Source organism: Salvelinus alpinus, chromosome 6, assembly GCF_045679555.1.
Source record: "Salvelinus alpinus chromosome 6, SLU_Salpinus.1, whole genome shotgun sequence".
NCBI classification, from domain to species: Eukaryota; Metazoa; Chordata; class Actinopteri; order Salmoniformes; family Salmonidae; genus Salvelinus; species Salvelinus alpinus.
In genome coordinates, this window is record NC_092091.1 from 61,904,950 (window position 1) to 61,915,565 (window position 10,616).

At 43.1% G+C, this 10,616-nt stretch overlaps 1 protein-coding gene across 1 annotated transcript; it reads right to left on the minus strand.

The window, feature by feature from the left end:
* Positions 1 to 296: 296 nt before the first annotated feature.
* LOC139577658 (uncharacterized) lies at positions 297 to 10,110 on the minus strand. Its single transcript, XM_071404813.1, has 3 exons — positions 8,849 to 10,110; positions 7,758 to 7,888; positions 297 to 4,310 (listed from the first exon to the last, which is right to left on the minus strand). The coding sequence occupies exons 1-3, from the start codon at positions 9,105 to 9,107 to the stop codon at positions 3,198 to 3,200; spliced, it is 1,503 nt and encodes a 500-aa protein (XP_071260914.1). The 5' UTR covers positions 9,108 to 10,110; the 3' UTR covers positions 297 to 3,197.
* Between the last annotated feature and the right edge of the window lie 506 nt (positions 10,111 to 10,616).

A 10,616-nucleotide genomic window follows, 5' to 3' on the forward strand; every position in this document is an offset into this window, starting at 1 on the left:
GATAATAAACACTTTCAGCATGGAGTGTTTACCCATCCCCACTATGTTTGAGTCCTATACTGTAGTTACAGAATGACTTCATTGTTGTTAAACCCATCATGGTGGACATAAATATCAAAATTGACTAAACTATTTTGACATGTACAGTAGGTGTTTGTTAGTGTGTGGGTACATGTAGGTATAATTAGTAAGTGTATATTGGTTATAACGTGCTGTCAGGTGTATGCAGAATAGGGTGAGATCAGATGCGATGTATACTAAAGAGAGTTTCAATAATTTTTTTAAGTAGTAGAATGAAAAGTCCATTTTGTTTTTATTAAACAAAACACATTTTAAATACACCATATGAAAACCAAACATGCACATGTCTCCACTACAAATCTGCTTGATAAACTGCATTCATTTTCTCATTAAAAGGTTATTGGGGGAAAAATGCAGCAGTTGAATGGAAGTAATGAAATAGGCATTTGTGAACATAATTTAGCCTACACAGTACTAACACAAAATATCATCTTTACTTTTTCCAAATGTTGTTGTTAAAGTGGAATTAAAATGGATTTAATTGTCCTTTTTTTCTCCAACGATCTACACAAAATACTCTAATGTCAAAGTGTAAGAAAAATGTAACATTTGTAAGTAATAAAATATGAAAAATAAAACTAATATCTTGATTAGATAAGTAATCAACCCCTGAATCAATACATGTAGAATCAAACACATTATATAACACTTGTACAAAACATTGACACCTTCCTAATATTGAGTTGCACCCCCCCCCCCCTTTTTGCCCTCAGAACAGCCTCAATTTGTTGGGGTATGGACTTTACAAGATGTCAAAAGTTTTCCACAGGGATTCTGGCCCGTGTTGACTCCAATTCTTCCTACAAGTTGGCTGGATGTCCGTTGGGTGGTGGACCATTCTTGATACACACAGAAAACTGTTGAGCATGAAAAATCCAGCAGCGTTACAGTTCTTGACACAAACCAGTGCGCCTGTCATTTACAGTTGAAGTCGGAAGTTTACATACACCTTAGCCAAATACATTTAAACTCAGTCTTCACAATTCCTGACATTTAATCCTAGTAAATATTCCCTGTCTTAGGTCAGTTAGGATCACTACTTTATTTTAAGAATGTGAAATGTCAGAATAATAGTATAAATAATTATTTATTTCAGCTTTTATTTCTTTCATCACATTCCCAGTGGGTCAGAAGTTTACATACACTCAATTAGTATTTGGTAGCATTGCCTTTAAATTGTTTAACTTGGGTCAAACGTTTTGGGTAGCCTTCCACAAGCTTCCCACAATAAGTTGGGTGAATTTTGGCCCATTCCTCATGACAGAGCTGGTGTAACTGAGTCAGGTTTGTTAGCCTCCTTGCTCGCACATGCTTTTTCAGTTCTGCCCACACATTTTCTATAGGATTGAGGTCAGGGCTTTGTGATGGCCACTCCAATACCTTGACTTTGTTGTCCTAAAGCCATTTTGCCACAACTTTGGAAGTATGCTTAATTCATTTTCCATTTGGAAGACCCATTTGCAACGAAGCTTTTACTTCCTGAATGATGTCTTGAGATGTTGCTTCAATATATCCACATAATTTTACTACCTCATGATGCCATCTATTTTGTGAAGTGCACCAGTCCCTCCTGCAGCAAAGCACCCCCACAACATGATGCTGCCACCCCCATGCTTCACGATTGGGATGGTGTTCTTCGGCTTGCAAGCCTCCACCTTTTTCCTCCAAACATAACAATGGTCATTATGGCCAAATAGTTCTATTTTTTTTTCATCAGACCAGAGGACATTTCTCCAAAAAGTACGATCTTTGTCCCCATGTGCAGTTGCAACCCGTAGTCTGGCTTTTTTATGGTGGTTTTGGAGCAGTGGCTTCTTCCTTGCTGAGCGGCCTTTCAGGTTATGTCGATATAGGACTCGTTTTACTGTGGATATAGATACTTTTCACCTGTTTCCTTCAGCATCTTCACAAGGTTTTTGGTATTGTTCTGGGATTGATTTGCACTTTTCGCTCCAAAGTACGTTCATCTCTAGGAGACAGAACACGTCTCCTTCCTGAGCGGTTTTATGGCTGCGTGGTCCCATGGTGTGTATACTTGTGTACTATTGTTTGTACAGATGAACGTGGTACCTTCAGGCGTTTGAAAATTGCTCCCAAGGATGAACCAGACTTGTGAAGGTCCACAATTTTTTTTCTGAGGTCTTGGCTGATTTCTTTTAATTTTCCCATGATGTCAAGCAAAGAGGCACTGAGTTTGAAGGTAGGTCTTGAAATACATCCACAGGTACACCTCCAATTGACTCAAATTATGTCAATTAGCCTACCAGAAGCTTCTAAAGCCCTGACATAATTTTCTGGAATTTTCCAAGCTGTTAAAAGGCACAGTCAACTTAGTGTATGTAAACTTCTGACCCACTGGAATTGTGATACAGTGAATTATAAGTGAAATAATCTGACTGTAAACAATTGTTGGAAAAATTACTTGTATCATGCACCAACCGACTTGCCAAAACTATAGTTTGTTTACAAGAAATTTGTGGAGTGGTTGAAAAACGAGTTTCAATGACTCCAACCTAAATGTATGTAAACTTCCAACTTCAATTGTTCTACCATACACCTTACAAAGGCACTTAAAAATTCTGTCTCGCCCAGCCACCCTCTGAATGGCACACATACACGATACATGTCTCAATTGTGTCAAGGCTTAACAATCCTTCTTTAACCTGTCTACTCCTCCATCTACACTGATTGAAGTGGATTTAAAAAAATCACATCAATAAGGGATCAAAGCTTTCACCTGTATTCACCTGGTCAGTCTGTCATGGAAAGAGCAGGTATCCTTAATGTTTTGTACACTCAGTGTATATCACACAATGTCTGGATGCAATATTCTACACAGGAATATTCAACTCTGAAATCTGTTACTCTGGTTATTCCAAATGATTTTCTGTTGACATTAATGAAAATTAATCTTTGTCTTTAATGCAATGTTTGATCTAAACATCAGAGGCTATAGAGTGGAATGTTTTTTCTACTGGTGTATTCTGAGGTAGCTCCTCTGACAACCTCTTCCCGCAATGCATAGAGGTGAACCGCCTTTCACCCGTGTGGCCCTTCAGGTGCATCTTCAACTGGTGCTGGCTGGAGAATCTGTTCTCATACTGGGATCAGCTGTATTATTTCTCCCCTGTGTGGACCCTCTGGTGTCTCTTCAGGTGACCAGCCTGAGCGAAGCGCATGTGACACTGGGTACAGCCAAATGGTTTCTCCCCTGTGTGGACCCTCTGGTGCTTCTTCAGGTTGCCAGCCTCAGCGAAGCGCATATGACACTGGGTACATCCGAAGGGTTTCTCCCCTGTGTGGACCCTCTGGTGGATCTCCACCTTCTGGGGGCAGCTGAAGCCTTTGTTACAGAACATGCATAAGAACCGTTTCTCTTTACTTTTGCCTGATGTTGCTCCTCTACCCCGTGCCTTGGCCTTTTGGCCCTTTGAGTTCAATACCTGATCGAAAAGGACGCGGTCCTGTGACTTTGAAGGTCCCATCGACGTGGACACTGACTCATGATCCCTGACCGTGTGTAAAGGGGAGTGGGTTGTGACATTTGGATTTGTCTCTAAGCTTTCCCTGTAATTTAAGAAATCTCTGCCTTGTGAGTGTCCTCCTAAGTGAGTCTTATCTACATTCCATGTCAGAGGAGCGTCGCCCTCCACTTTCACAGTGACTTCATCTATGACTAGAACCTCCCCTTTCTTATCTAGGCACCCTTCAGAGTAAACACTACTACGGTAGGGGTTCCAGTCCCCTCTAGACAGATCAGTCTGTGTCTCTAAGCCCAAGGGAATGATGCCAGGGTCCATCTCTGTAGTGTAAGAAGACAGATCATTGCCAGTCTCTAATGCATCACCTGAATCCCGAAGAGAATGAACAGTCCTCGGGCTTGGGTTACCGTAAGGTAAATACTCTGAGCCAGGAGCAGGAGGACAGCCCAGTCTCCCCAGCCCCAGCCTCTCTGGGTCTGATCTGTGGTCAGATCCTGTGTGTAAATGCCTGTGTGTTACAGTTAAAGTCTTGGTGTCTGTCTCTGACTTGAGGACGGCGTTCTGCGTTCCACTGACCTCCTTGATTCTGTGTCGGGTCCTGGGAGGCGCTGGGGCGATGGTGGGGGAGTCCTTTGTGGCTACATGGGGCTCTACAGCCGCTCGAGTCTGGGTGTCTCTGCTATGCCATGGGTCCTCCTCTCTTTCAGACCTCTCCAGCTTGACCCCAGAACCTGCAGCCTCTGCAGACTGACACAAGAGGAGGTTATTACCGGTACATGAGTTGAATTGTATAACAATGTCCTAGGGAAGTCTCACAAGCTCCCCTATGGCAGATAAATGATGTCAAATCAAATGTTAGTCACATGCGCCGAATACAACAGGGGTAGACCTTACAGTGAAATGCTTACTTACGAGCCCCTAATCAATAATAGAGTTTTAAGAAATAAAAGTCATTGAAGAGCAGCAGTAAAATAACATTAGCGAGACTATATACAGGGGGGTACCGGTACAGAGTCAATGTGCGGGGGCACCGGTTAGTTGAGGTAATATGTACATGTAGGTAGAGTTATTAAAGTGACTAGGCATAAATGATAACAACAGAGAGTAACAGCGGTGTAAAAGAGGGGGAGAAGGGGGGGGGGGGGGGGAATGCAAATAGTGTCTGGGTAGCCATTTGATTAGATGTTCAGGAGTCTTATGGCTTGGGGGTAGAAGCTGTTTAGTAGCCTCTTGGACCTAGACTTGGCGCTCCGGTACCGCTTGCCGTGCGGAAGCAGAGAGAACAGTCTATGACTGGGGTGGCTGGAATATTTTTAGGGCCTTCCTCTGACACCGCCTGGTATAGAGGTCCTGGATGGCAGGAAGCTTGGCCACAGTGATGTATTGGTCCGTTCGCACTACCCTCTGTAGTGCCTTGCGGTTGGAGGCCGAGCAGTTGCCATACCAGGCAGGGATGCAACTAGTTAGGATGCTCTCGATAGTGCATCTGTAGAACCTTTTGAGGATATGAGGACCCATGCCAAATCTTTTAAGTCCCCTGAGGGGGAATAGGTTTTGTAGTGCCCTCTTCACGACTGTCTTGGTGTGCTTGGACCATGTTAGTTTGTTGGTGATGTGGACACCAAGGAACTTGAAGCTCTCAACCTGCTCCACTGCAGCCCCATCGATGAGAATGGTTGTGTGCTCTGTCCTCTTTTTCCTGTAGTCCACAATCATCTCCTTTGTCTTAATCGTGTTGAGGGAGAGGTTGTTGTCCTGGCACCACACGGCCAGGTCTCTGACCTCCTCCCTGTAGGCTGTCTCGTCGTTGTCGGTGATCAGGCCTACCACTGTTGTGTCATCAGCAAACTTGATGGTGTTGGAGTCATGCCTGGCTGTCCAATCATGAGTAAACAGGGAGTACAGGAGGGGACTGAGCACGCACCCCTGAGGGGCCCCTGTGTTGAGGATCAGCGTGGCGGATGTGTTGTTACCTACCCTTACCACCTGGGGGCGGCCCGTCAGGAAGTCCAGGATCCAGTTGCAAAGGGATGTGTTTAGTCCCAGGGTCCTTAGCTTATTGATGAGCTTTGAAGGCACTATGGTGTTTAACGCTGAGCTGTAGTCAATGAATAGCATTCTCACAAATAGATGTTCCTTTTGTCCAGGTGGGAAAGGGAAGTGTGGAGTGCAACAGAGATGGCATCATCTGTGGATCTGTTGGGGCAGTATGCAAATTGGAGTGGGTCTAGGGTTTCTGGGATAATGGTGTTGATGTGAGCCTTGACCAGCCTTTTCAAAGCACTTCATGGCCACAGATGTGAGTGCTACGGGTCGGTAGTCATTTAGGCAGGTTACCTTAGTGTTCTTGGGCACAGGCACTATGGGGGTCTGCTTAAAATATGTTGGTTTTACACTCAGACAGGGAGAGGTTGAAAATGTCAGTGAAGACACTTGCCAGTTGGTCAGTACATGCTCGCAGTACACATCCTGGTAATCCGTCTGGTCCTGTGGCCTTCTGAATGTTGACCTGTTAAAAGGTCTTACATCGGCTGCGGAGAGAGTGATCACACTGTCTTCCGGGAACAGCTGGTGCTCTCATGCATGTTTCAGTGTTATTTGGCTCAAAGCGAGCATAGAAGTAGTTTAGCTTGTCTGGTAGACTCGTGTCACGTGGCAGCTCTCGGCTGTGCTTCCCTTTGTAGTCTGTAATGGTTTGTAACCCTGACACATCCGACTAGAGCCAGAGCCGGTGTAGTATGATTCGATCTTAGTCCTATATTGACGCTTTGCCTGTTTGATGGTTCGTTGGAGGGCATAGCGGGATTTCTTATAAGCTTCCAGGTTAGAGTCCCACTCCTTGAAAGCGGCAGCTCTAGCCTTTAGCTCAGTGCGGATGTTGCCTGTAATCCATGGCTTCTGGTTGGGGTATGTACGTAGGGTCATTGTGGGGAAGACATCATCAATGAATGAAGCCAATGACTGATGTGGTGTACTCCTCAATGCATTCTGAGGAATCGCGGAACATATTCCAGTCAGTAGTGGCAAAACAGTCCTGTAGCTTAGCATCTGCTTCATCTGACCACTTTTTTATTGATCTAGTCACTGGTGCGTCCTGCTTTAATTTTTGCTTGTAAGCAGGAATCAGGAGGATAAAATTATGGTCAGATTTGCTAAATGGAGGGCAAGGGAGAGCTTTGTATGCGTCTCTGTGTGTGGAGTAAAGGTGGTCCAGAGTTTTTTCCCCTCTGGTTGCACATTTAACATGCTAATAGAAATTTGGTCAAATGGATTTAAGTTTCCCTGCATTAAAGTCCTAGGAGCGCCGCCTCTGGGTGAGCGTTTTCTTGTTTGCTTATGGCGGAATACAGCGCAGTCAATGCTGTCTTAGTGCCAGCCTCAGTCTGTGGTGGTATGTAAACAGCGACAAAAAATACAGATGAAAACTCTCTAGGTAGTGTCTAAAGCTTATCATGAGATACTCTACCTCAGGCGAGCAATAGTTTGAGACTTCCTTAGATATCGTGCACCAGCTGTTATTTACGAAAATACATAGTCCGCCACCCCTCGTCTTACCAGACGTCACTGTTCTATCCTGCCGGTACAGCGTATATCCAGCCAGCTGTATGTTGATAGTGTCGTCGTTCAGCCACGACTCCGTGAAGCATAAGATATTACAGTTTTGAATGTCCCGTTGGTAGTTTAATCTTCCGCGTAGGTCATCGATTTTATTCTCCAAAGATTGCACGTTTGTTAACAGAATGGAAGGAAGTGGGGGTTTATTCAATCGCCTACGAATTCTCAGAAGGCAGCCCGCCCTCTGGCCCCTTTTTCTCCGCCTCCTCTTCACGCAAATCACAGGGATCTGGGCCTGTTCCCGAAAAAGCATTATATCATTCTTGTCGGACTCGTTAAAGGAAAAAAAGGATTCTGCCAGTCCGTGGTGAGTAATCGCAGTCCTGATGTCCAGAAGTTATTTTCGGTCATAAGAGACAATATGTACAAAATAAGTTAAAAAATAAGTCACAAACAACGCAAATAAACGAACAAAAACACTATCGGTTGGGGACATGTAAAACGTCAGCCTTCTTTTCTGGCGCCATTTTCGATGTACATGTTATACAGTGAATACCTGAGGGGAGCCTTACTTAAATAAACTGACACATTTGATTTACAATGTAACTGTAATATTTAATGCAACACTATTACACTAACCTCTATCACGATAACGTGCTGGGTTGAGGTTCCACTCCCCTCATCAACAGTGATTGGTTGGTCATCTCTCCATGTATTGTGTCCTGGTGGCTTCACAAAGCTCCTGTGGCCTCCAGTGAGATGTCCTTCACCTGAGAAAGTGATTGAGGGTTAAAGAGGTGGTTAGTTTAGCTACTGTCAATGCTTAATTGTATATTATACACTATTGACATGGTCTAAAATTGGCAAGGATATAACTTCTTCATATACTATTGATTGATTATGTTCCATGCATCACATTGTTTTCAATTAGTAAATCATGGAAAATGCAGTAAATCAAGTTAGATGATATTGTAGATATGTCTTTCCATTTAATTTCAATTATATTTTAACCACACAACCTTTAATTTGGACTACACATTTGCCCATGATAGAAGTAGTCAGAAATGAACAGTTATGAGAAAGTAGCTGATTTTAGCATTTTAAGATAATTCACTTTAATGGTAAAAATATTATTATTTTGAAACTTTTTTCTTTTTTTAATAGTTTGACAACCCTGTTTGTAAGCTTTTAAATTATATACGACTCAATAATGTATATTTTCCAGTGATTTAGACATGGATGTTTCATGGTAGGGTGGGGTATGTAAAACGCATCAACTTTGAGCACATCTATCTCCTAAATACTTTCTGACCACTTCTACAATGAGCAAATATGTATATAAAGTTTCGTTCAAATCAAAAGGGGTGTGGTCAAAAAGTGACTGACATCAAATGGAACAACCCAATATCTTGAACAGATTATTGATTTACTGCATTATCTATTATTTACTCACTTAAAACAATGTGATGTATGGAACATAATCAAGCTATAAATATAATGTTTTGGTTAAGCTCATTTGGGGGGGCAGACGTGGAACGACCCTATTGTGTCTTTGGGCAAGATAGCTAAGTAATCAGGTGAATTATTGCATACTAACTATCCAAAAATTAACCAAGATCCAATTCTGATTACCACATCTAAAGACACACATGCACAAAGGGGAACGGGGCGACAGCACAGAGCTATATGAACCGAGACAGCCCCCGCAGCCTGGGCATTGCCAAATGTACCTCTTGCCATTCCTCTGTACTGGTCAAGGATCTTGACACGACTGGGCCGACTGGCGAGGACGCGCTCCCGTGCTACCTTCAGTTCCAGTAGCTGTAGTTTCCTTCGCAATACCCTGTTTTCTTTCTGGCTTTGAGTTATTTCCAAACGAAACACTGCATAGTCGTCGTCTACGAGTTTACAGATATTTGCCACGGCTGCATTCGCTAGCACCTCCATGATGGAGGCTATTTGAGTGTGAAAAACCAGACTGTCAGCCATTGTTATCTAACGTTAGCAGCTAACTTTACCTAGACAACATAAACCAAGTCCTGTCTCAAACGCGAATCAAAGACTACCTGGGGCAAGTATGTGATGCTGTGTAGTTAAATTAGTAATATTTTGAGTTCCATGGGTTTAATAAATGTCTAAATAACAACAATAAAAACGCTCATGTGAAAATGTTAACTGGTCAACGCTTACTTCCGTTTACTACTTCTTAGGTGAGATTTTGTTGCGAATTTCACGCAAAAGGTGTATTGCCGCCACCAACTGGATGGGGTGAAAAAATAGACAAAAGAAAATGACATTATATTATTGTGGAAGGGAAAATAACATTATTCCACAAAAAATAAAAAATCCCACTCCAGTCACTCAAACTCAAAAACAAAAAAGCTCTGGAGCCTGAGAGGGTGAGACCACATGAGACAGTACTCCATAACAACGGGCACATTATACCAACATCATTATGATGTTATATAATGGTCATATTCTGGTCAGGATGCCATATGACCAAAATATGACTAGTTTAAGACGTCTTTTTATTTTAGAAAAATATTGGATTTAAGTGGATTGGCAACTTTTTAAAATTTTATTTTTTACTTTTACCTGTTTTCCCCCCCAATTTCGTGGTATCCAACTGGTAGTTACAGTCTCATCACTACAACTCCTGTACGGACTCGGGAGAGGCGAAAGTCGAGAGCCATGCGACCTCTGAAACACAACCCAGCCAAGCCACACTGCTTCTTGACACAATGCCCGCTTAACCCGGAAGCCAGCCACACCAATGTGTCGGAGGAAGCACCGTACACCTGGCAACCTTGTCAGCGTGCATGCGCCCGGCCCGCCACAGGAGTCGCTAGAGCACGATGGGACAAGGACACCCCTGCCGGCCAAACCCTCCCCTAACCCGGACGACGCTGGGCCAATTGTGCGCCGTGGCCGGCTGCGACAGAGCCTGGACTCGAACCAGGATCTCTAGTGGCACAGCTTGCAACTGCGATTACTCGAGAGGCCCGATAGGCCACTCTTTAAAGAGATTCTCTGGTACTTTTGTATAATTTTTAGCCAGTAGTTCTGAAACTAGCACGCACGAGCCAGAAGTGGTCCCCGAAAATTTGGTACTACGTGACATACAGTGGGGCAAAAAAGTATTTAGTCAGCCACCAATTGTGCAAGTTCTCCCACTTAAAAAGATGAGAGAGGCCTGTAATTTTCATCATATGTACACCTCAACTATGACAGACAAAATGAGAAAGAAAAATCCATAAAATCACATTGTAGGATTTTTAATGAATTTATTTGCAAATTATGGTGGAAAATAAGTATTTGGTCAATAACAAAAGTTTATCTCAATACTTTGTTATAAACCCTTTGTTGGCAATGACAGAGGTCAAACGTTTTCTGTAAGTCTTCACAAGGTTTTCACACACTGTTGCTGATATTTTGGCCCATTCCTCCATGCAGATCTCCTCTAGAGCAGTGATGTTTTGGGGCTGTTGCTGGGCAACA